Raw genomic sequence first — 26,911 nt, forward strand, 5'->3', positions numbered from 1 at the left:
CTGCTTGTGGCTCTTGATGCCGGTGGTCGAATCCAGTTCGGCGAGAGTGATGCAGTTGAAGCTAGGTCCATTGCTCAGTTTCAGAGTGACATTTTTGTACACCTCGACGCACCCGCTGAAGTCTGTTAGAAGGTTCCCTTTCACCGCGGAAAGGTACCCATGCAGCTTCTCGTAGCTGGGCAGGTATTCGCTGGTGAACGTAATCTCGTGGAAGTTTTTGCGCGTTCCAACTCCGTATGCGGCGAGAATCCTGCGTGCTACTTCAGAGACCGTGCCGTCTCGCTCGTGGAAATGGAGGAACCGGAGCCGGTGACAATGCTGCAGTGCATTTTCGACAAACTCGATGCTAGCGAGTTCGGAGATCGCTTCAAAGTACATTCGCGTTAGAGTCGCAGACACGGCTGAACATTTGCACTGCTGCAGTTCTCCAGCGCCATCGGTGGGCAGAGGGAATACATCGAGCGGTTCTTCTAGCACTGACCAGTACAGGCTCTCTAGTCTTGGCAGGTTGTCTCGGAGCAGTCGAAACAGACCCGAGGGTAGGAGACGGGTGTGGACGCAGCGCTACACGACGATGTTCTTGCAGAGACTAATCCCTTCCGCCAGCCTTTGGGAATTGGCGAGCACGTAGTGGCTGGCGTCGAGCTCGCTGATGGCTTCAGGCCGCAGTTGCAACATTACGGTCGTGAAGACGGTCGGCAGGTCGTGAAGCGTGCTCTGCGCAACCAAGGGCCGTCGCTCACAAGCTCCTTAAGCCGCCTGCACACTGACTGCATGTTCATCCCGTGGTGCCAGTCTAGAAGACCGAGTATGACAATTAGGACTTCGTCTGGAAGCGACATGAGGACCTTTTTCAGATCTACTGGTACAGGGTGCTTGACGCGAACGGCAGTTGGCGCCTTTCGTCCCAACTGGCCTCCGTCTCTGGGTTTAGGCGCGCAGAACTTTCCATTGCTGTCTTTATCCGTCGGCATTCTGTAGACTGCGGCGGCCTTGTGGCGGCCGCACACTCCAGTATAGTTGACATACTCGTTGTCGTGCGATGACGTGCCGGTCAGTGCGATATGGGATTGGTGCAAAGCATATCTTTGCATGCCCTGCCCCTTATCTTCTGTCGACTTGGCAATAAATTCGTTCTCCTCCGAGCGCGCTTTTCTGGAAAGTTTTCTGTAAGCATAACACCGCCTCTTTCGTGCGTGCCTGTTTTTTCTTTAGGCGTTTTCTGTAGGTTCATTTTCATTGCGTGTTTCCCCCCTTTCCTTTTTTTTCGCAGATTATACTTTTTGATACTGATTCTTTTTTGCGATTGTAGATATGTAATCAAATTTCCCCCTTTTATTTTTCCCCCTTTTTTTCTGTCAAGAAGCCCAGAGCCGCCCTAGTGTCGTGTGCGCATGCGACGTGTACACCCATATATTGATAACTGTTACGGAAAATAAAGCCAGTTGTTAGTAGCATTCGTCTTTGACATGTCTACCTCCCGTGCTCGTATCTTTTGCGCGACATCTTTTTTCAAGTGGGTATCAATGCACCCGGGGACAGTGATGCGTTCGCATTCCCACACGGATGAAGTCTTGAGTGTCAATGCCGAATTTTTTCCCATCTACACGCTCCAAGCTTCAATGTGGTCTAAAGCGAAACCAACTTTCTTTAACAAAAAAGCACTGGAGCAAGACCCCTCTGCACTTTCAAGATCCAACACGCTGTACCCCCTGTCTGTACACCCCCCTACCTCGCCCCATCCGCAACCAGTTCGCACCTGCTGCTGTGCTGAAAACTTTAGCAGTGCGTATACTATCGCCGGCAAAAGTAACAGACTTCCAGTTCCCCTCCAACTTCCAATCGCTGTCGCTCTGCTTTGTCAGATGGAACCCCCATGCAGAGAGGCATGGGTCGGGAACTTGGACGGGGGGGGGGGGGGAAGGGGGGGGCGTCTCTTACTGTTGCCCACAATAGTACAACGAATGCGATGCAGGAGCTCAGGTTAATGTGGTTTAATGTCCCAAAGCAACTCAGGCTATGAGGGACGCCGTAGTGCAGTTCTCCGGGAATTTCGACCACCTCTGGATCTTTAACGTGCACTGACATCGAACAGTGCATGGGCCCCTGGAATTTTGCTTCATCGAAATGCCACTGTCGCGTCCGTGATCGAACCCGCGTCTTTCGGGTCAGCAGCTGCAGACCACCGTAACCACTGAACCACCGCGGCGCCCGATGCAGAAGCTTAGCACAGTGTACTTTCCACGCTTTACCTGATAGCCAACAGGATGTCCATGTGCGAATTTGGAGCCTTGAGAATCGTCAAGGTGACAGTGTGTCTAATCCAAATATGTCATGCGAATAATCCGGTCAACAAGATGACTTGTATCGCCTGCTCGATGCTGCTCGACGTCTGGCAGTTTGCAGCATTTTGGACAGATACACTTTTCCAAGCAGTCAGTACCAACTGCCCGACATAGCCAGTCACTGCGGTCGAACAACTGGATCGGAATTGCCTCTATATTTTGATTTCCCTCAAGATAAAATTGTACAACAGCTGTATCTTACCGGTACTCACCTACGGGGCAGAAATGTGGAGGCTAACGAAAAGAGTTCAGCTTAAGTTAAGGACAACGCAGCGAGCCATGGAAAAAAAATGATAGGTGTAACGTTGAGAGACCGGAATCGGGCAGAGTGGGTAAGGAAACAAACGCGGGTTGATGACATCCTAGTCGAAATCAAGAGAAAGAAATGGGCTTGGGCAGGGCATGTAATGCGAAGGCAAGATAACCGCTGGTCCTTAAGGGTAACGGAGTGGATTCCAAGAGAAAGCAAGCGTAGCAGGGAGCGGGAGAAGGTTAGGTGGGCGGATGAGATTAAAATAGAGAGATAAAGAGGAGGAGGGAAAGACAGGGGTGTTAACCAGAAAGGGGTTCCGGTTGGCTATCGTGCACTGGGGAAGAGCGATTAGGGGGCTAAAAGGGGGAAGAGAGAAGGGGAAAAAGGCATAACACACACACACGTACACGCACAACGCTGTCACAATTTGTCACTCAATCCAGTCGCTCTCAAGTAGGCAAAGAGTGCCCTGTATGCCTTGAGGGCAGCCGACTGCTGTGGCCACGGACCGAGGATCTTTTGCTCTGTTAATGGGCGAGGATCGAGGCGGTCCAGGGCACAACACAGTGTATGTCTTGCACTCGCAAATGCAATGCACTCACAGAAAATATGAGCGATGGTCTCCTCACAACCGCAGCATTCACAGGCAGGACTGTCGGCCATCCCCATCCGGAAAGCATAGTGGTTTGTAAAAGCAACACCGATCCATAAACGGCATAACAATGTTGCGTCGCGATGTGCTAAGTTACGTGGAAGACGAAAGCGCAGTCCAGGATCCAGTGCCTTGAGGCGGAGGTTCCAAAACTCTCCCGTGTTCCACGCTAAAATTGTGAGCTCCAGCGCCAAAGAGCGAAGCCCACACGCTGCGTCAGGTCTTGATATTGTGATCCTCACTGGAAGTCCGTCGTTGTGAGCAGAACGCGCAGCCGCATCGGCCTGCTGATTACCGTTAATACCACAGTGTCCTGGCAGCCATTGAAAAATGATGTCATGACCGTTGGAAACGGTGCCGTGGTACAGTAGAGGGATCTCAGCAACAAAATGTTCCTGTGACCCGCGGCGTAGCGCAGCTTGCAGGGCTTGGAGGGCTGCTTTAGAGTCGGTGAAAACCGTCCAGTCATGTGGAGATTCTTGACTGATGAACTCTACCGCAGCCCATAAGGCTGCGAGTTCCGCACCAGTTGAAGATGTTGGATAGGTCGTCTTCACTTTCATGAAGATGGATCTGGCCGGTAACACCACTGACCCCGCAGAACTGGTCGAGTGAACTGATCCATCTGTGTAAACATGTATGCGGTGACTATGGTAAGAATGCAAGTGATTCAATGTCAGTTGTTTAAGAGCGGGTAGTGATACACCAGCTTTCTTCGTAATTCCAGTAATATAGAGGGGAACCTGAGGTTCATGAAGACTCCATAAGGGTGAGCACGGTCTTGACGCAGGGGTGAACTCCGATGGAAGATATGTGCGATGAGCTTCAATGACTTTGCCGAATGCAGTACGCGGCCTAATTATTGGGAGTGTTGCGAGGTGATGACAGGGAACCCGTGTGAGGTGCCGAATATGTGTTCTCATGGTGTCAACAGCAATGTATGTAGTAACAGGATGTTCCCGGGCAACAAGAACAGTTGCTGCTGTTGATGCACATTTAGGCAGTCCAAGGCAGATACGGAGAGCTTGTCCTTGCACACTTTGAAGAGTCTTAATATCTGTATTTCTAATGGAACTGAATATCGGAAGACTGCACCGCATGTAGCCCAGAAATAGGGAACGGTACAGTTGCAGCATAGAGTGCACTGATGCGCCCCAGGACTTTCCCCCGAGGAAGGAGAGGACGTCGACAATCGCAATTAGTCTCTTTCTCATTTCGTAGACATGTGGACTCCACGAGAGGTTCCTGTCGATTACAACACCAAGGAATCTGTGCCTTCTCTCATAGGGAATGGCTTCACCATTATTGCGAATGGTGTAGCGTGACATTATTTTGCGTGTGAACGCCACAAGTGAACACTTTTCAGTCGAAATGTTCAGGCCATGCAATCGAAGATAAGATGTCAATATCGATGCCGCCTTTTGAAGTCTTGCACGAACTTGAGGACGGGTCACCCCTGATGCCCAAATACAGATATCATCTGCATATACAGAGATCTGAGCAGATTGAGGCAATACGTCGACCAGGCCCATGAGAGCAAGGTTGAAGAGAACTGGGCTCAGCACTCCACCCTAAGGGACTCCGCGCGAATTTCGGTATAAGGACGTTGGTCCGTCCGCAGTCAGGAAGAAAAACGACCTCTCTGATAAATAGCTGCGTATCCAGCTGAACGTGCGGCCTCCGATCTCAGCAGCTTCCATTGCGTCCAAAATGGCCTGATGCGTTACGTTGATGCGTTAGATTAAAAAGTTTGCAGGCAAAGGGTGGATGCAGCTGGCAAACTACAGGGTTAATTGGAGAGAAATGGGAGAGCCTTTTGCCCTGCAGTGGGCTTACTAAGGCTGATGATGATGATGATGATTTTGTGTTCCGCACATTTGTGTCGCTGTGCGACGGACAATGTGACCAGCTTCATAAGCTGTTAATATGTTCGCGCGCCATGTTCTTAATATATTTTACACATTGACCACGACTACCGTAGCCGATAAGGAGCGCATTCGTGACAAAACTCCGCTTTTTGACCAGGTCAGGTATGTTGTTCTGCCATCTTCTCTACCGGCCGGAACGATGTAATCAAACCTGTTTTACGATTTGTGCTTCAATACTCCTGTGTTTACGGCAGAGCTGGTCTTCTGTCTGCGTTTTCGTATTTGATAGGAACTGTCTGAGAGCTAAACTTCTCTTCTGGCCGGTCGCAGCGATCTTAACCTCTAATTACGCCAGGAAAGGCACGCGGTAGCTGCGTGCGCAGTCGGCGTGACGCAGCGTCTATCGCACATGCGGTTTCTCGCCCACTCGCCGTTGACGGCAGAGATCAGGCGATCAGGGAGCATTCCCTTTTAGTGCGAAAGCACTTGATGGCTCATCGGCAGTGAATCCCGGCGTCGTCGGCGTTGGCTGGGAGCAGTGGTCGAAAAGATCACAGATGAGACCACCGTGCTATCAGAGCAAGATAAAATTTCTTGCCAAGGTGCAGGTAACTGAACACTAGACTTTCAGATTGCGAGGCTAGCAACGGCCACAAAGCCGCGCTGCTTTTTGAATCACACAGGTTTGGGTTTATGGGGGTTTAACGTTCCAAAGCGACTCAGGCTATGAGAGACGCCGTAGTGAAGGGCTCCGGGAATTTCGACAACCTGGGGTTCTTTAACGTGCACTGACATCGCAGAGTACACGGGCCTCTAGAATTTCGCCTCCATCGAAATTCGACCGCCGCGGCCGGTATCCAACCCGCGTCTTTCGGGCCAGCAGCCGAGCACCATAACCGCTCAGCCACCGCTGCGGCTGTAATCCCACCGGTGAACCTGTGTATGATCTGCCTTACGAATTTACCCTAATGAGTGGGTCTAGCTGTCATTAGGAAAGAAGTGAAAAATTGGTAAATAGTATATGCAAAAGAAAAATTTTCCGCCTTAAAAGCATATAGGAACCTCGTATCCGTGAAGTGCTGTATTTGAATTCCGATTCTCAGAAGGACTCCGTTCTATATTTTACGCTTCTGTTCTCTACTGTTGGCACTCGCTCGCTTTTATTCATTCCAATCGTCGCGCTCATCTTTCGTGCCGTTGTTTAGAACGGCGAGCAAGGTCGCTTGGTGGGTGAAGTGCTTCAACCACTTCTGGCTAGTGCCTGATGCATCTGCTGCTTTTGATGTCGGCTGTAGAACGTTGCTGGCTGTTATGACGTTGTGAAATTGAGACATAAAAACTCGCAACCGAAGCGTTTGATTGTCGTCGGTGTTAAATCATCCGCCAGTAAGGAGTGGCCAGTCAAAAACACCCGCGATGCCCATGCGGCTTAGCTGAAGTGCAGTGAAGTCTGTCGATAGTTAGTCGTGAGGAAGTCGTACCCACGTTGACGTCGTGAAAGCAACGCGACAGCGCGAGAAGTTCACTGGTGAGGAGAGCGTCCTGGATGAGAAGGTGCACGTCGCAAGAGGATGGATGCGTTGCGAGCTGGAATTACGGAGGGAAAAGTTCGCAACTGGCGTGGTTACTTTGCGAAGCTTACAGCAAAGTTCGGCACTAATCCGCCAAACGGAGACAACATAGACATACACGTCTGTAACTTTGGCTACAAATGAATGAGGACTATTAGAGTTCGAGAAGAGTGCAGCTCTTGCCATTGGAAATGCGGCCGTTGGTTTTTCTCCAGATCAATGGCAATTAAAGCGACGACGGATATGAAATAGAAAACGGCGACGGGAAGACGAGCCAAGATGGCAACCAGAATCTGCGGGCGCGGCGTTGCCAGACCTCCAAGCAGCTTCGCATATCTTTTACTGTAAACTATTGCCATTACTTATTAACAGCAATTTTTTCTCATTGAATTTAATTAAACTCGAGATTTTTAGGAAAATAATTAGTAATGTAATTTCTTCTCAAGAGTAATTTTGTAGTGTTTGCTTGGGAGGTCGAAACTGATTCCACGAGATGCTCTTTTCGTTCGCTGCTGGAAGAATTCCTCGATGATTGGCAGTCGCGTTTCCGGAAGCCGTGAACACATAACCAAGCCTAGGGTTCTCCAAATGAAGCGCCCTTCGTTGACAAAATAAGGCCAGCTCTAGTGCCATCCAGAAAAGGGGGCGAGGGTGTAGGAGTCAGAAGGGCTTTTCGGCCCTAGTACACATGTTAAGTGTCCGAAGAGGACGCGTTTTCAGTTAACCAATGCACAGCGTCTGCAACGAAGCCAGCTCCCTCGGAGCCGTCTGGGCCGTAAATTGTTCCAGGACATAGCGGGACCACAGGCCACAATACAATGTCTTGCCACGCAACATTGGACGAGGGAACTTCTGAATCCATTACCCTGTCTATACCTTATACACTCCTTATCCTCTAACAGCCGCGACGGCTCATAGGCTATGGCGTTCGGCTACGGAGCCCATATTCGTGGGAATTCGTGGGACCGAACCTCGGTTGCGGCGGCTGCATTTCGATGGGGACAAAATGAAGTCACGCACATGGGTGATCCGCCGAGCCCGTGAGGAGGGTAACGATATACGAGGGCAGCTTTGCATTAATATAAGAATGTATATGTGCCCCTATCGGCGTAGGCATGCGGGGCAGCCAGCCGTATCACGGCGTCCGAGGTAGCAGGGCATTGGTGATGTAGGGCAAGGGTGAGACGATTGGGCAGTTTGCTCACTATCCGTTGGGCACGTGTGATGACGACGCAAGGTCTCGCGACCTAGGTGGCGCACCTGTCTCCTAGGTTGCTCTCTGGGCACCACCTGCCGGAGTCGTACGACACCATATTTTGTGGACAACGCTAAATCTTAACGCTACCTCGTTGAATCTACAGAGCGCGAAGCATAATAGCCTCCTTAAGCTTTGTCATGGAGGCAACCGCTCCGCGGGGGATGCGGACCGCTTTGGAGCTAAGCGAATCAGTTCGGCGGGGCCACGATGTCTGCCTCCCAGTCGGCGCTCGGGGATAGTCGGAGCGTGCTGGGCGCACCACAGAAGCGGGAGTGGACCAGGGCATTACTGGGCGTCCTACGGCGAGTTTTATAAACCTATATAGAGCAAGGGTGAAAAACCCGTGGGGAGAGTCGCACCGTGAGGGGGACCGGCGTCCCTCACCTGGCGAGGACCGTTCTCGAGCTGCCAGGATGCTTTTGTCACCCGCACCAAACTCCAGTGTTATGTCCTGGTAGAGACTGTATCGAAATTCTTTTCGCAAAGCACGGTATGCCCTTCCTTCAGACAGCCTTCTTTCCCGTCACTGACCGCACAACGATGATGAGAATTGAACCACCAGTCGCAACAGCCTCTATTACAGTCGGATACAACTCAAGTACAAAGCGGCCTTTCCGCAACGAAGGACACACTTCCACTATTCCGGGCGACTATTCCCTTTTATCTGGCACTGCCTGCATTGTCACGCTAAATATAGCAGGGTCATGGGAATTGGGCGACGCGGTTGGAAAGGGGTCCTTTGTCGGGAAAAAGTCGCTTTGTTCTTGAGTTGTATTGAAATATAGTTTGCGTGTTTACGTTCTTCTACTGAAGTGTACCTCGACGACATTCTTGAACTGGTTACGGCTGGAGTTGCTTTGCTTGCGACACAAGCGGGAAGAGGCGCGGCAAGCCGCTGCCGGCACAGATTGCGGCAGCGAGCTCCACGCCGGCATTGTTCTGATACCCAACCATGCACCATGAGCGCCAGCTTGAACATGAAGAGGATAAACAAAACAGGAACGCAAGAAAGCAAAAACATTAAGTTATGTAGAAGAAATATAGGCTCGGTTCATAAAAACTTCCTCGCTTTGGCTTTTGCAGCGTACAACAGAAAATCTAGTCACTATGCTCCTTTAGCTGAAATATGCCAATTTTGCTGTTTCCATTTTCATTGGCTTGACGTTTCATTTGACGCTTGGTTTACAGAGTGATCAAAATTAAGCTTTAAATATTTCCTAAGGTTAGGCGTTCAGAATAAGTTATGCGACCACGGTGGTGCATTGTTACAGAGGAATTATGACACCTTTAGCACACCGTGTACAGCATTACCGTTACCAGAGTAACGGGATCCCGCCCACTGCCAGTGAGAACGCGCCGATTGGTCCCCATGCGGGAGGCATGAGTGCAGGTGCTGGGTGCCTGGCGCCATCTGTCGCCGCCGAGGCGATCTGCAAATAAGGATTGGCGGTGGGCGGTGGGGTCTACGGTAACGCTATCGGTAACATGGCACTCGGTAACAGTTAGGAGAGCATGATTCAATTTCACCTAAGTTGGAGTCGATTTCCTTGAAAATTCATCTGGCTAGAATTTTGTTAGCACGCCGCGTGTTCCGCCATTCGCCTACAAATGTATTTTCAGCTCGATTCGCGTAATTGCACATGCAAGGCGGTAACGATCGGCGCCGGACCCCTATCGGCATGACGCGGAGTTTCCTGTTCGAACAGCCCGTAATGATGGGCGAAAGCGATAACTGTTTCAGTTTCAGTTTCGCTATCGAAAAAGAAGAAACGCCCGAAGCGACAGCTGCATCAGGCTTGAGAGATGTTTCGCGTCGACGGCCGCTGCCTTGCATGTGGAATTATGCGAAATTAGTGGAAAGTTTGGTTGCAACTAGCTCAAAACGCGTGCTCTGGAAGAATTCTACCAAATGGTGTATAGAATAGAAATGTGACCGCCTCTATTTTTCGAGTAAAAGCATTGACGCTAGCCAGAATGGCGAAAAGTTCATTAATTAATATACGTGGGGGAACTTGTTGCCTGACGGTGACAACTATCATCCCATTTTGTGTTCCCGGCCGCATATCTAATATCGCAGAGGAGCATTTCACGTCTTAATCAGGGCATAATTTCATTAAATCAGTAAAATTTTAATGTTGATCGCCGTCTATATGTTTGCACTAGGGAGAAAAGTTGCACCAAGGGTAGAGACAGTAGTGCACGTCTTCCCTCCACTCCCGAACACGCATGAAGTCATTAACAACCGCTTAACCACGCGACACAAAAAAAAGTCGAGTTTTCTCTTATAATGCTTGCGTGAGTGGAAACTCGTCCTAATTGCGATCAGCACGTTAACAGAGCTTCATTAACAACCTGGTCGAGGTTTTATGCGCCGTGTATGTTGCGTGTGCGCTTCTAATTTGAGCGGCTACTGGGAAGAGCAACGCCCTCAAACGTACGAAACGGATCACTACGGCATCACGAAGAGATCAACTAGAAACTACCGCTCGTCCACCACGTGACTTGTGACACCATGTGATATGGCTGTGTGTGGAACTAATTTCCCATGATCCTCCACGATTGTCACGTGAGGCTTATTCGAAATCTTTGTTCCCTCGCGAAGGCGAGTGTATGTCGCCGTGTGACTCGACCTGCTGCGCATTCTCCGACCGTGAAACCAGCATCAGTAGCCGTGAGTTCATTTCTTTTCGATTCAGTTGCATGCTACGCCATGTATTTTCGACACAGTGTTGAATAGTCTGACCTACTGCGAACGAATCAGTTGGATTGAAAAGGATTGGCTCGTAGAACACTGCATAGCCCTCATTGCCTGCAGTCACGGTTGCACCTACCCTCGACCCCCTCGCAAGAATGCTCGCCGCTTGCGGGGTGCTCCGATCGGCCGTCGTCTGATGAGCTGCCGAGGGCGGCGGCTGCCTCCTCGTTCCCTCTGCTGCGTACGTGTCGCTGCTCTGATCGTCGGCTCCTCCGCGTTCGCGTCGGGTGTGCGCGGCCCGCAGAGAGGCGGCTTCCCCCCTTCGTGCTGCAGCGAACCCTTTCCGTGCGCACTGTTTATATTAATAAATATGACACGCTATATCTGCGTGCATTGTGCCGTGATTGCGACGCTCTACTCGAGAGATACAGAGAACCACGCGAACTTCTGTTCTCCCATGACCTGCTTTCGGCCATCTCTGCGGCCTTCCCGGCGCTCCCCCACCGCTGCTCGCGCGCTGCCGCGCATGTCTCCTGTGCGGCTTTCTCGCTTTGCAGCGGCCATGGCGCGCGCCGGAGTGAGCCCGCGCTCTCCTTCAAGTGACCTTTCCTGGTGGCTCGGCAGTTTATGTACCCCGTTCGGTACGGGACCATATTGCGTGCTCTTGTGCTAAGGCACAACCTAGCGCTGCCGCTTCGCGCCGGTTATTTAGTGAACCACTCGGGATTCGTGGATTTCCCTTACTCAGGGACGGCGCCCGCTCTGCATGCATCGTCCATGCACTTGACTCTCCGTTGCGCACACCGTGTCCAGTACTGTTAGTGTTTGAAAGCCTCTTCGCATGCGTCTTCTTTATGAAGCGGTCTTAGTTGTCGTTTCTCTCTGCCCTCCTCCACTCCCGCTTATCACCGCAGATTCCTTTTTCCCGTCTTCTCATACCTAATCACCCCGTGTGTCTGGAAGGCTACCTCTATTTGAAAGTTCTTGCGGGGTAGTTGGCGCATTTTCGAGAGAAATTAAGGCAGCGCGATTATGACGAGGAGAAGAGGCGGTGAAACGAACGTGCCCGTTGTGTTGTATTCGTTTCTATGCTTCTTGTCCGCGTACTTCTTGGGCATAGATAAAATTCCTCGAGAAAGGCTGGCTTACGTGCAGACAGCGGAACGGAAACGAGGAGCTCAGACGACTTACGAAGAAAGCGAGCACTCACGAAAGCAAGGAGAATAATGGAATCTTCTATTGTTTTTTATTTGTGGTTTTGATCAGTGTGAAATTAGTAGGGGTGTGCAAATAATTGGAAATTTTGAGTATCGATTTGATTATCCTTCTATTCGGTTATTCGAACGAATCAAACGGTATATTTAAAAATTATTTGAAACAAATCGAATATGTTCTCAACTCTTCGAATACTTTTCCAACAATGGCAGGAGGTTCGAATAAGGGCCGCCGTATTTTTATTCGACGAAACGGCCTAGACCGACTCAGCGGACGATCCTTCCGTAAAAACTATGGCGGAGCGCCTCGACGCAGCCCATTTTCGTTGTGGCGTTCATGATGCTTGTGCAAGGCCTCTCAGACTGGACAACGCGCGGCAGGGGTGAGGCAATTTCAGAAAAACCTTGCCTTGAAGCTCGATCTCGGAGGCCATGGCTCATACGTAACTGCCACTAGTCTCAGTTCTTGCGGTGCGGCTCTAGGGCCGCCGGGTACTCACCGGTTTTCTAATGGGTACAAGGGTTCCTCCGGGCTGGTGCTCGGCTCTTCTGGAGTGCAATTCTTAAGAAAAGCGTCCTTGACCAAACCAAGCAAATGGTAGTTTTCCTATGACTTGGTTGTCTTAGATTTAATATAATAGCGACTTCGCGCTGCGATCCGTTAGTTGAGATGAGTGTTCCGTCTTTTAGCAGCAATAGCTCCAACTTCACAGCTTTTAAACAGATGGCATCGTACACGAGCAGTGCCACAAGTGTCGCTTCAATGTTTCGAACGATTGCTCGTTCTGTGCGAATATTCGCACAAGCAGCGAATTTTAGTTCTAATATTCGATTCGGTATTTAGCTACAATATTCGTGCTCCTTTCAAAATGCTTCGTTTTGGAAAGAGCACTATTCGCACAGCCCTAGAGATTAGTAGTTTATTATTTTATCGCTTGAAGGTAGTTGATAAGGAAGTAGACGAAGAAACGACCACATGCTGCCGGTGGGATCCTAACCCACGACCTCCGAATTTCGCGTTCGGTCCTCTGCCAACCGAGCAACGGCAGCGGCCGTTCAGTCTTTTACTTTTGTTACTATTTATGTGGGTGTAACCTGAGGCTCAGAGTGTTCACCAGTGCCACCCTCGTACATGCCAATTTTCTCGCGTTAACGCTGCGTTGGTCGCTGAGTGTTTTTTTTTTTGTTGATAAATCTAGAATCCTTGTTTCAGAGCAGAGACCGATACGCCATTAGCATTCAGGGAGAATAATAGAGTGCTCATACCGCACTTATTTTTAGAAATATTCATTTTTGTTCACTTACAATAATAAGATGAAAAACATTCCTCCCATTGCTACCGGTGCTTGATATTCGACATGCCTGTAAAATTAGTACAGAATTGCTCGCGCTCCTAACAACAGATTTCAAGCCTCAGCCAAGGTTAGTAACAACATTCTAAAGAAATATTTTATTTCATTACTTCGTTGTTATTTGTGGTGTTAATCTAATCATGTGAGTAACCTGTCAAATGTACGCGGTGTTTTCAGATCAATAATGTAACCTACGTATTTGTGTGCCAATAATGCTTTTTTAAGTGTCTGACTAAATTCGCTCTTTATTAGCTTTCCGTTCTCGGTGTATACTTACTTACTTTATCGGTATAGTTCCAGAATGTTGCTATTCTCCTGTTGTCGCTTGGTATCCTTGGTTCGCAAGTGCCCGTCCTGTTACAATGCCTAGTGAATCGACAGTATGTCGCTAGCAGTGAGAGAAAGGAATTGCACTGCGCAGTACACCTCGCGGGCTTGCGACCCGAACTTTTCGCACATGCTAATGACTTTTCTCCTGTCCTGGTTTTACTATGCCAAACCCTAGAAAATTGAAAAGAATTTTCTGACGCACTAAATCACCGACCTTGAATTGAAAAGAGAAGATAAGAAATTCTAACAAAACATCACACCACACATTTCACTCGAATCGTAGGACGCGCGCATCACTGTCCCCCTTTTAACTCAATCACAGATGTATCCATGACACAGCGGCACATTCCTTGCTGATCCGACGACCTTCGGACATGACTAGACGACTTCATATTGCTTTCAGTTTTAAGCGGATCTAACTGGGAACAAAAGCTTTCAATTAAGCTGGGTTGCCTCGTGCCAACAAATATTTGAATGATCTTTCTGAACAATTCACTTTCACATCCAACCGCCATTCACTTCATGATAAACTGGTAAAGCATTTCAAAGGTTACAGAGTGTACTTCTTTATTGTTTCTGACCAGCTGTTGTGCCTTAGTGGCTTTAGCGTTCTGCTTTCGAAGCATTGGTCGCGGGTTCGGTCCTGGCCGCGGCAGCCGTATTTCGATGAAGGCGAAATACAAACACACCCGTGTGCTGTGCGATGTCAGAGCATGTTAAAGAAGTCCAGGTGGTCTAGATTAATCGGGAATCATCCACTACTGCTTCCCATCATAGCCCGTGTGACACTTCGGGACGTCAAACGCCACAATTTACAATTTACGTTTTTGTTCATGTTATCGGTCTATTTTATATTCGTTTTTTTGCCTTTTCTTAGCGTTACTCTGCGACAGCGTATATTCGTGCAAATTAAAGAACCTTATCTCTTCTATGCAATTCACATATATTTACTTCCAACTAATTATTTCCTTACCGTGGGAAAAACGGCCCTATTTCCTGAGCTTTCATTACATTCTGTTGATTCAAGAGCTTAAAATATCAGAGGGCTTAAAGTTTAATCCAAAATATCAAAATGATATGATGATATGAAGATAATCCTTGTGGTAGAGCATCCTCTCGCATTCGGGAGGTGCTGGGTTCGATCCCCAGTGCCGCCGGGTACCCACCGGTATTAATGGGCACAAGATTTCCCTCGGCCTGGTGCTCGGCTCTTCTGGGTGAGATGCTTGGGAAAGGGGTCTTGACCACCGTTGCTCTGATGGATTAGCGATAAGTTCCGCCGTCAACAACGTTAAATCCGCCTCGTGCGGTAGAAGCCCATTTGTGGCCCTTTTCAATCCAAAATATCAAAATGAAGATAATAAACACCCTCACATAATAAGAGCTTGTTAAAGTGTTTTGTTTTTATTAGTTTACTTTATTTGCGAAATGAAAGTTTTAAATAAAGTTTGAACAGAACCTGGAAAGATATGCTTGTGTCCAAAACGAAAAAGAAACTTAAAGAAGTTGTAAAATAAGAATATCTTCCTATGGCATAGACAGTACTTTTGAAAAAGAAATCACTTCTAACTCGTAGTTCTCCATCAAGAACACAATCACTTTAGACCCTATATTTCTTCCCTTCAGAGGGAGAAATAGTCGGCCGAACCCTTCGAAGCGTAGGTGGTATCAAGTCCTGTCCGAATAATGTGAAAATCCTACTGATGCGAAAATACATCGATAATGTCAGTACCTTTTTCAAAAACTCCCCCAAATCCGGCACCGTGGATCAGTGGTTATGGCGCTCGACTGCTGACACAAAAGGCGTGGGTTTGATCCCGGATGCTGCCCCGAAAGTCCTGAGTTAGATACCGTGCGCGGCGGTCGGGATCGAACCCAGGACTTTCGGGTCAGCAGTCGGGCACCATAACCACTGATCCAGAACGGCGGTTTTACCGGATGTTTTGAAGAGCGTACTGTTAGCGGTCGAATTTCGATGGAGGCGAAATTCTAGAGGCCCGTGTACTGTGTATGTCAGTGCACGTTAAAGAATCCCAGGCGGTCGAAGTTATCCGGAGTCCCCCACTACGGCGTCCCTCATAGCCTGAGCCGCTTTGGGACTTTAAACCCTCTAAAAACCAAACCAAAAACATCCGCTGAGTAGAGCAAAACGGTCCAAATTAAGAAACTAAGCACGGTGCTGCCAGCGATGTTCTGGGACGCTCCTCGCGTCTTCGTTGCCTTCTGAACTAAGATTGGATGATGAGACAGCATCCTGATAGCGGTATCCTGCCGAGATCGTCGACAAAGTCTACCGTGGACGCAGCTGAGTCACTAGGCTTGCCCCGTTTCAGGTCATGTGCCACGCAAGCGGAGGTGGTCATTCTTAACCTACACGATCCTCAGTTTTCACAAGCGGTGCAGAAATCGTGGGTGCGCGGGAAACAGAACAACCAATAGAAAAAAAAACCCTTAGTTTTCAAGCTTCAAGGCTTATGAGTTTGAGGCTGGTGGCTGTTTTAAATAAACTTCATATGTTACGGTTCAGAGGCTCTTTGCTGTTACTGTTAACTTCGCGCACTTTAGCGTGTACTCCCAGACACCCTTGGAGCACGTCGGGGTAGCGGTCTCGGTCTCAAAGCTACCCTCGACTCAGCATGACAATCTCAGCCAGAGACCAGCTACCAAGTGAAAAGGGGTGATCGGTTGGTGCGCAGCATTCGAACGCGGGCGTACGTACGCGCGACACCAAGGTGACCAGCCGCCGGAGCATAGTGAAATTATTCGACGATGGTAGAACGCAGGTGCTGAGGGATGATAAGCAAGAGCTCAGCGCCATCAGTGTGCTCCCGTCAATGACGAACATGGCAAGGGAAGGGTCAGGGCGGACGATGATGGAGCGTAATGTGGGATCCAGGCGCTGTTTGTCGGCAATGTGTGAGAAGGTCGATATAGATAAGACACAGGCGTCAGAGGCAGTCTGCGGAGGAAGGAGGGTCATGCGGATGACGGGACAGGCAGTGTGCATCTTGATGAAACCGCCCGGATTTGTGCCCGACAGGAAATGTGCGCTCTTGCAAGCGCTACGCCCAGCGCCAAAGGCTGTCAGTAGGGTCCTTGAGGGAAGAGAGCCAGTACAAAGCGTGGTGGTCGGTTAAAACAGTAAAAGGGGGCCAAACAAGTAAGGGCGTAATTTCACAATGGCCCAAACGACGGCCAGGCGCTCCCGCTCTGTGATAGAGTAATTCTCCGGTGAAGAAAGGAGTGGGCTGGCATAGGCGATCACGCAGTGGTGGCCGCGTTGCCGCTGAGCAACGTGGGCGCCAATCTCGTGACCGCTGGCGTGTGGGCGAAGCTCCATAGGGGCGGAAGGGTCGAAGCGCGCCAAGACAGGTTGGTTCGTGAGGACAGCAGCGAGGCTTGAAGTGTCAGCGTACTCAGCGCCCCAAGAGAAGGGAACATCTTTCTTCAGTAGATTGGTGAGAGGGTGGGCGATTGCAGCGAAATCGGGGACGAAACGGCGAGAATAGGAACACAACCCGATGAAATTGCTTACGTCACTTGGCAAACGGGGAGTGGGAAAGGTGCTGACGCAGCGGACTTTTTCGGGATCGGGCTGAACGCCAGCAGCATTAACCTAGTGGCCGAGAACTCTTATATTCGCGGTGACCAAAACTGCATTTCTTTGAGTTAAGCTGAAGGCCGGCGTGGTGGAAGAGCGCAAGGACGGACGACAGTCGATGCAGGTGGCTGTAAAATCTGGGCGAGAAAACGATCACATCGTTCAAGTAGCATAGACAACTCGTCCACTTAAAGCCGCGCAACAGCGAGTCCATCATGCGTGCAAATGTGGCAGGGGCGTTACAAAGGCCAAGGGCACTACTCTAAAATCGTAGAGAGCGTCTGGGGCGACGAAAGCGGTCTTCTCACGGTCCCTTTCGTCGGCAGAGATTTGCCAGGAGCCGCTACGACGCGCACGACGAGGTGCGGGAAAATGACATTATGGTGTAGAAAAACATCAGTATTGGGGAGCGACGTTGTCACCGTCAGGAACAGGTGGAAACATAGGGAGGCAGACAGAGTCAGGGGACAGGCGAGTGAACCGTGTGGAGCGAAAGCGGGTAGGGCTGGATGGTGCATCAGAGCCTACGGGCAAGTCTTCTCGAAGAAGGCCGCTAGAGCAGTCAGTAAGGGCAGAGTGGGCAGTTAAAAAGCCCAGACCGAGGATCACGTCGTGAGGGCTCTGGTGAAGGACGGTGAACAGAACCGGAATGTGATGACTGCCATCGGCGACGCGAACTGTTGGCGAAGTGGCAGGGGTCATAACTTTCTTGAGGCGGCGGCGAAAAGGTGAGCTAAGGGCGGTTACTCGGGCACCAGAGTTCATGAGGGCTGGGACAAGAACGTCATCCACAAAGACGTCAAGGAGATTACAGGGACGAGCAGAGGATTTGCAGTCCGAGGCATGAATGCAGCGTCACCTCCGGGAGCTGCACCGGCTAGTTTCCCGTGAAGCGTTCGGCGGAAAATGGGGAAGAGCTGCGGCGAGGAAGAGGGCGCAAAAACGGCGGGTTTTCGGCGAAGGTGAACGGATGGACCAATGAGCTGGTCTCGGAGCGGGGTGACTCACAGCCCCACAAGAAAAGTCGGGGTCCGTAGTTGGCACGACGAACAACGTAGGACAACGGTCGGCGATGAGAGTACCAATGGCTGCGGAAATGGCGAGAGATGTGACCGACCCGCGAGCACGTGAAACAGATGGGCCGATCGTCAGGGTTGCGCCATTCCGCAGGATTACGGTAGCGATAACGGGCCATGAAGGTGATGGTGGGCGTAGGCGTGGCGACGACAGGAGGGACGGGGCTCGAACCCAGGTTTTCCATTGTGCGGCTAGAGGGCATGCCCATGTTTGCAACTTCCTGTCGAACAACGGCCTGAATGAGAGATATAGTGGCCATCGTGTTTTCCGCCAAAGGCGGTGTGGAGGGAACGAGAGCCAGGGCCTCTAGTTCACAGCGCACTATCCGAGTCCAGTTGTCGGGGCTAGAAGGCTGCCGTAAAGGCTGTAGATCCTCGCACGAGGAACTGGCAGCTGTGTTTGGTAAAAGGTCAAAACGGTGGGCAGTTCCCTGGTTATTGGCCTGTCCGAATCTCCGGCATACCTGTAGGACAGAATCAACCGTGGAGCAGTCCTTGGAGGGGAGAAGGTTGAAGGCGTCGTCAGCAGTTCCTTTTAGTATGTGCCCCACCTTAGTTGCCTCGGACATTTCTTGATCAACTTTTCGGCGCAGCGCCAAGACATCCTGAATATAGGAAAGGTAAGGTTCCGTAGACGTTTGGGCGTTAGCAGCAAGTTCTTTCTTAGCGGCGAGCTGCCGTCCAACATGCTTCCCAAACAAGTCTCGGCGCGTCTCTGTGCATATGTCCCAGGATGTGAGATCTTCGTGGTTTTCGAACCTTACGCGTGCGGTTCCGGCAAGGTCCCGGCAAGGGCTGCAGTGCACCGCTTGAGTGGATGCCGGTTACGCTTCAAATGGATTCTTTGTCACACATATGCTGAGTCAAAAAGAATTACGAGAATCGATGCATAGGAACGGGAGTTATTCAATTAAGAAATTTCAAAATACAAGCAAACAAAATGCTGCCCTCAACTCGATTTTCGCGGAGCTTCCCATTCCCATTTCACTCTCCCAATGACGACACCCAGCGCGACCAATAAAAACAGCCTATCTTAGCACGTGGCGGAAGTTTTCCCTCCATGGTTGCCTGTTCTCTGTAACTCGTTCATGCCAAGGCTGACAGCGCCGTTTGCATGGTTACAACAACCATGTGAACGCCCAGCTGATCCAGCGATGCTTCACCGTCACGTCGACGGCGCAGAAGGGAGCACTGATCAGTGACGTTCCCTTACTTATGGATCCGAACTCGAGCGCGAGATACTGCTACGGTATGACAGCCTGCGCAAGATATCAGACACATTTAGCATAGAGCGCTACGGCTTACCGCCAACAGTCGCTCCTAGCACGCTGGTTGGCCATGGCGAGCAAGGAGCGCGCGCTGTTGACGGGAACGTGGCGCCATCTGGCGCCGCCTCCCGGTGATCCTCCACAAGCTGACGATGCGCACTGCCTGCTAAATGTGAGACGAACGCATCCTTCCTTGCGACCGAAACGAACGCTTATAGAGTGCAATGGCTCGATCGGATCGATTCCACAAAGCCGCTCTCAGATACATTGAGAGTAGCCATAAGTGTTTAGTGCTAGGTCGTAGGATGTTCACAGAGGCGCAAAGTCCTTCGATGCAAAAAGTAGCCAGTCCCTCTGGTGGCGTGTTTTTGTTTTACTTGATTTACAGTGCTTTTATCTAGTGCAAACAAGTTGGCTTTGTTAATGTAATATAAAACACAAAAACTTGACAAAACGTATCTCTAGTTATTAACGCAATTTGCAGCATATTTACTTTTTGTCCAATCACAAGCTGGCGCACAGTGATGTCATATCCGCTGCTAAAAACCTCCACTGTATGGTGACCCCGTCAGCGCAACGAATTCGTTTTTGCGAGCTAATTAAAATATTAAAAACCACAATATACGCCGTACGACCGATGCTAATAGCATCACTATAACTCATTCTATGCAACTAACAGGCAAAACAATGCACTGAAGATGTGTTTCGGGGCCTCTTTAAGGTATCTAAAACTCAGCTGATATGCTTCTGCCGCGGTGGCTCAGTGGTTAGGGCGCTCGACTACTGATCCGGAGTTTCCGGGTTCGAACCCGACCGCGGCGGCTGCGTTTTTATGGAGGAAAAACGCTAAGGCGCCCGTGTGCTGTGCGATGTCAGTGCACGTTAAAGATCCCCAGGTGGTCGAAATTATTCCGGAGCCCTCCACTACGGAGTCTTACTTCCTTTCTTCTTTCACTCCCTCCTTTATCCCTTCCCTTACGGCGCAGTTCAGCTGTCCAACGATATATGAGACAGATACTGCGCCATTTCCTTTCCCCCTAAAACCAATTATAATTATTATATTATAACCCATTAAAGAAAGGGACGCTTGGCCGTTGTGTTCTTTTACATACATCTCCCTGTGCCCTGTGCTGTTGTGCACCGCTGGTTTATGCTTCGCGTGCATAATATCTTGGTTTGCTCTTTAATAGGATATCTTTAATTCTCACCTTAACAATGTCTGTCAGAAATTACGCGCTGTTTCCTCTCTGCTGTTAAATGCTAGATACTACATAGCATTTTCCATTAGAAAAACAATCATACACGCCGTGAGTTAGTGTTTTAAAATATGGCACAGCAGTTTACGGGCACATTGCACTTCGTTGGCAAGAAAGACGACTCCATCTTGCGCTCGATCTTTAAAAAATACAGGGATTATGAGTTACAACGTTAAAACGAATGTGATGTTTTTAGTCTTCGCTTTAACGCTTACAAACTTTATTTCTCTTCTATTTGAAACAGTTGTGCTGACACATTTTTGGGCAGTGTGTATGAACTCCAGTGTATTCCCAGTAGATGCCTGGGGCCGAAAAATAGGCATATTATTCCACGCCGTTCCACTTGTTGTAGTAAAAGAACTTGTGCATTCTATGTGCCGGCATTAATAAATGCGCTACCGTCAAATGCGTCCTGTCTAAGTACAAATTAAACTAAAGAAACCACTGCGTGCATGTTTTCAGCAGACCTTTTATTCTAGGTAGGAATTTTTGCTATCTAGCAGTTTCTCGCCTATCTCCTCTCGTCAGCCTTTTGATGGTCACATTTTCCTCTACTTGTGATACCTATTGTTTTGAGAGGCTTTGACGCATCCGGCTATTATTCTACTGAACTGGTATCATTGGCGAGATAAATTTTGTTGTTTCTGTTTTGCTTTTGCTTTTTTGTTTGATTTTTTTCTTTCCTTTATTCTTTTTTATGTATATGAAATACTGCACGCCAGTTTTCGCTTGCCGCCAAGGTGGCTAGGTGGCTATGACGCTCGCCTGCTGACCCGAAAGACGCGGGTTCGACCTTGGCCGGGGCGGTCGAGTTTCGATGGGGGCGAAATTTTAGACGCCCGTGTACTGTGCAATGTCAGTGCTCGTGAAAGAACCCCGGGTGGTCAAAATTTCCGGATTCCTTCATTACGGCGTTCCTGATAGCCTGAGTCGCTTTGGGATGTTAAACACCCATAAACCAAGGCAATTTTCGCTGTCTGCCAGGCGCTGCCATACAAGCCCAATGATGCTTTGGCAGGCCCGAACTTGCAGTGTTTTCTTATTATAAAATAAACTGATTGGTTGGTGGATTGATTCATTGATCAACGTGTTGCGGAACGGCGCGGAAGTCATTGAAGTTCGTGCTTGCATCTATCGTTAGCGGTCTAGCAATGGTCAGTGGTCGCAGCAGGGAAAGAGTTCGGTTTTTTTTATTTTCGCCTTACTCGATGCCGTTACGAGCCTGTAAGGTATAAATAAATAACAGGTGAACATTTTTGCAGAGAAACAGACTTTGTTCACCGCGAGACAAACGCGCACGACAAGAGAAGGCGCATTAAACCCGCGTGGGCTGCAAATGACCAATCAACATTGAAGTTAGCTACCTGGTTAAGAAACGATATCTTCACTTTGTCTTCGATTATACACGCCTCGCTGTTGCGGTTTTCGTAGGGAATATCGATTCAAATACTGAGAGGACACGTTAAGAAAGCTGGGGATTTGAGTATGCCAATCTGGGTGACGACCGCAGCGGTGGCCTACCGGTTTGAGCACCCGCCTCGGATGTATGCGGGAGGTGCGGGGTGCGATCTCCAGTGCTACCGGGTGCCCACAGGTTATACAATAGGCATACGCTTTCCCGTGACGGGAGCTCGGCTTCCTTAGGGTGCAATACTTGGAAAATAGGTCTTTGACCAAACCTTGAGTAGAGGAAAATACCTTGTACCATGGCGCTTCCTGGTCACAGATGCCCTTGCGCCATAAAAAATTCATGACGATCACCATCAGTGTGCTTGACAAGCATTTTTCTTTTTCTTTTTTGCAGTTCCGTGTCAGGAGCAGGCTGTCTGCCATGGAACGGACGCAACACAAAGAGACTGAGGTTGCAGACATGCGCGTTCTGCAGAGTGCAGTCCTTGTGCTTCCCCCTCAGCTGTGTATCTCCTGCACGCGTAGTGGCCAGAAATCCGTCTGCCAGTTGCTGGAGCACCTGGAAGCCTGCAACGCCGTCCTCTGGCACTTGGGCCTCCAGCTGCGAGAGGATGAAGTCAACCTTGGCGACGTGCGACTGGTGGCGCTCGAATCGTTCCGTGAATACGGCTTACCAAAGCTGCATTCATATCATGTTCCCATTGGTCTCATGCACTTGCTGTTCACGCTGCATAGATGCATCGTGTGTGTCGAGCTGACGTGTAACATCACTAGATATGGTCTGTTGAGGCAGGCGCTGACAGGCAGCCAAGGTGTGAAAAAGTTGCATGTCTGCTGCTGCGAGGCAGTTGTTAACAATGGCTGCATTGATGAACGGGTGCTAGAACTCATCAATTCAATGACGCAGATCGAAGAGCTGCTCTTTCTAAAGTGTCGCAACAAATTTTTATTTGTCGAGACATTTCCTGTCGGCTGCGCGGCGGCCAGACTAGTAACCATTGACGTGGCATGCTTGGAATTGGATAGGAAGACAGCTGTGGAATTCATCGCACAACTCATCCAGAACAACACCGTCACTAGTCTCTCTGTTCCGGAAGGCGTCCTCCGGCGGGATCGTTTCGCCGATTACTTGAAGAATAATCCGACGCTGAAGTCACTTGCTCTCAGATCAGAATATGCCTTCCCGATGCCTATTTCACGAAGCCTTCTCAGTGCTATCTCTACTATGACAATGTTAGAGGAACTGAGTGTTGTGACGCGCTACCCGGATGCTGAAGATATCGACATTTTCGCTCAAGTGGTCGCCTGGAACGGAACCCTACGGAAGCTGAGCTTGACTTGGCCAACAACACCGCTAGTAGGTCAAATTGAATTCTGCCGCAGAAATCTGAGGGGTGATCAGCGAAAAACAGTGAGGTCGTGGCTGCCTGCATTGAAAAACAACTCAGTCCTTGAGACGCTGACCGTCGACTTTCACGATGTGCAAGAGGCAGACTGCCACGCTTTTTTCCGTGCCTTGATGCACAATGCCACTCTCGCTCGAGTCACCGTTATCAGCCTCCCGCGGCGTTGTGACCTGAAGGAAATTTGCGGTACGATTCGAGAGTGTGGCCTCGAGCAAAGAGTGGTCATCAAGAACCACTACTTGGATTACATCACACTTGGGGATATTCCCGATTGCCCGGAAGTTACGACCGTATTTTTTTTTACGTCTTATGGGAACTCTGACTTTGGCGCTACGTTATCCATCCTCGGGTCCTGTGGACACATTAGGTCAGCCTTTTTCGTGGTAGATTCAGAGTGCTTGAAAGAAGTTCATTCCTACCTGGCTGCATTTATAGCAAGAGCTGCCAGTCTTAAAGAGCTTTGGCTTCTGTTCAAGGAATGTAGTCACATTGAAGCTAATTCAAATCTTTCGGTAGCCCAAAGTGCTGTGGTCGAAGCAATTTCGTTGAACACCAACCTCAACGCTGTCACGCTGTTACACCTAGATTTGTCCGACCACGACTGCCCATTACTCGCTGATTTCGCAGTGCGCAGTCCAAATCTCCATCACGTTAAAGTAAATTTTGGTAATAAAAATCTTCGCTTCCTGCAGCACCTGGCACCAGCGGTCGCTGGTTGTTACAACCTCCTTCAAGTCCAAGTGCGCTATTGTTATGGAGGAAAGCAAGAACAGTTCACAGTGCAGGAGGCTACGAGGCGCAACACCAGCCTCCTCATCCGGGCAACCAGCTTCGTGCTGGGCGACATGACAAGCCGTTGCGCGCGTGCCCTGGAGTTTGTGTCCAAACACCCGAAGCTACTAGAAATGGTTGCAGATCGGGCGGCCGTGACTTGTGACGAAGCAGAGGCAATGATACGGCGGGCGCTGCACAGCATCGCCGACATGAATGGCTTCCTGAGGGCGGCCTGCGTGGTTAAGTACAGGGTGGAGTGCTGCGCCCGCCACGACGGCCAGATGCAGCTGGAACAAATGAATGAGGATTGCTGGTTGCATGTGAGGAAGTACATCATGGTGGCGGATGTCCAGGAACCGTCGCTTCAGCATCACTAATCGAGAGTTCAAAATACGTAGAAAGCTACCCGAGTCCTCCTGCTTTGCAAGTTTCTGATATCTACACAAATAAACTGTACTAATGTCTTGCTTCCCTCGCACAAAGCCGATTGCGTGGTCGAAATTAAAGCGTGTTTTGTATTTGGCTGTTGTCACTGTCTGAAACTGCCGGCTAAAATCCAAAATCTCTGGGACACGTTGCCAATGACTTCATTGGCCGCTGGAATTCGCCAGAGTAAGTTGTCTTAGTATTGAGTGCAGTTGTGCGACTAATGCAGCAGTGTATTTTTTTCGCTTCACAGAACACAAAACTCTCATAGTATTATACAAGCTACATTTCATAACGTCGTCCTTGAAGTAGAGGGTCAGGTAGGAGAGGTCTAGAATGAATGCTGTAATGTCACTACCTTTTAGAGATTACGTTCTGTTGAGAGAACACAAAACTCCGCGGAGCGTACGCTTGGACAAGCAGACAGTACAGCTCATTTGAACGCGATAGCGCTAATGTGCGCGTGTCGCAGAAAATCCGGCGTCGTCAACCGTGAGTGAATCCACGAAAAATTCCCACAGAAGCAACCAAGGAAGGAGGTAATTGGGCCACCTAGGTGTCGCAACCTTGTGGCGTCATCAGAACCTGCCCCTCTGATTGTGAGCGAACTGTACACCCTGTCAGGTGGCAGTTCATGGTTGGTCACGGGAGGTTGCGCGGGAAGAGCAACCTGACTCGCAATGCCCACCAGTGGCAGCACCTGCCATCGCAGGGCTGTTGTGCATCACGACTTGGGCTTCACGACTGCGACAGTTGTCTGAAGGCACCCAGGGATCTATCTACGGGTGTCCCAGCTAACTATAGCCAAGGGTTAAAAAATCAACTATTAGAGACATGCGAGTGAAACCAGTGGCATTTTGGTGACAGCCATCTTGCGCACCAGAAGCAATTTTTTGTATCGCATTTAATAGTTTAAGTTTATCAAAATGAATAAATATTGACTTTAGGCAACAAATTGTATTTGCAAAGTTGTAGAGCACCTTCAGAAACCCCCATTACATCATTTACGATAAAGATACACGCACGTGTCTTTTTTTCCCGGCTGTAAAGAAAGCCCGCGAAATACAAAATAAACCACGCCACTAACGCACTTCTGCGCCAAGATCGTGCTGCTCTAAAGAGTGGTTTGAGCAAACGAAATCACCTGCAGCCTTGACTCGACGGCCTCGCACCCGCGGCAGGCCGATATGTGGACGGTGGTTTCTCGTCTGCGTCAGCCAGAGGAACAAACATATGACGGTGCAAGTAGCAGCGAGCGCGCCGCTCTTTGCTGTCGCACTACAGACTACCAAGCTGGAAGGATACAAATGGGAGAAACTTTATAAGGCAGTTTTTCGCAAGTTCCGTAGGCGGTGGCGTCGCACACCGGTGAGGCCGAGAAACGCCACTGAGATGATCGGTGCGAGCAGGCGGGAATGCGGGAGCTAGGACTTCACAGTTTTTCACTTTGTTGGCGCTGCACGTTAGCGACGTCTTCAGCCTGTTTGCGATGGAAAAAAGAAAGTACAAGAGCAACAGGATGTGCTTCGTTCCGCAGTGCACAAACGGGGCAGTGTGTGGACAAACAAGTCTGCATTCTCCCGCTGACGCCCGCCTGAAGAAAATGGATGATTAAGTTGCACATCGGGAAACGTGTGACAACGCCGATGAAGGTGTGCAGTGCCCACTTTTGCGGATGACTTCTTTTGGAGCCGTACTGGTAAGCGATGTGCTATTTATTTCACTATATGCTAGCAGAAATCAACTGTCTAGCGAAAATATTTCTACAGTGTGTGTGCGCAAGGAATGAGCAAGCGACAAATGCAGATCTCAGGATGTAGAAGCGAGCTGCAACGAAATGCGTCGCTAAGCTGGGAAGTTAGCGTCAAGCTGTGCATTTGTGTAAATGCACAATCATGAGATGTTTTCTGTACACTAACAGCTGCTCATTTGTATGATGGTACCCGCCGCGGTGGCTCAGTGGATTTGGCGTTCGACTCGTGATCGCAAGGTCACGGGCGAAATGCAAAAAACGCCCTTGTGCTGTGCGATGTGAGCTCACGTTAAATAACCCTGCATAGTCTACATTAATTCAGAGCCCTCCACTACGACGACCTCTCGTAAGCTGAGCCGCTTGGCGGCCTCAAAACCCACAATCCAAAATGTGAGGTCATTTA

At 49.6% G+C, this 26,911-nt stretch overlaps 1 protein-coding gene across 1 annotated transcript; it reads left to right on the top strand.

Moving 5' to 3' along the window:
• The first annotated feature begins 10,550 nt into the window (after positions 1-10,550).
• LOC144132816 (uncharacterized) lies at positions 10,551-24,849 on the top strand. The gene is made up of 2 exons (XM_077665479.1): positions 10,551-10,618; positions 22,544-24,849. Exon 2 carries the CDS (start codon positions 22,571-22,573, stop codon positions 24,704-24,706), a length of 2,136 nt encoding a protein of 711 aa, XP_077521605.1. The 5' UTR covers positions 10,551-10,618; positions 22,544-22,570; the 3' UTR covers positions 24,707-24,849.
• Positions 24,850-26,911: the final 2,062 nt, after the last annotated feature.

The sequence above is a fragment of the Amblyomma americanum genome, chromosome 5 (genome assembly GCF_052857255.1).
Source record: "Amblyomma americanum isolate KBUSLIRL-KWMA chromosome 5, ASM5285725v1, whole genome shotgun sequence".
Taxonomy (NCBI): Eukaryota; Metazoa; Arthropoda; class Arachnida; order Ixodida; family Ixodidae; genus Amblyomma; species Amblyomma americanum.

What these genes read in the sequence shown, in the direction of transcription:
- LOC144132816 (XM_077665479.1), top strand. Translation starts at nt 22,571, where the DNA reads ATGGAACGGACGCAACACAAAGAGACTGAGGTTGCAGACATGCGCGTT.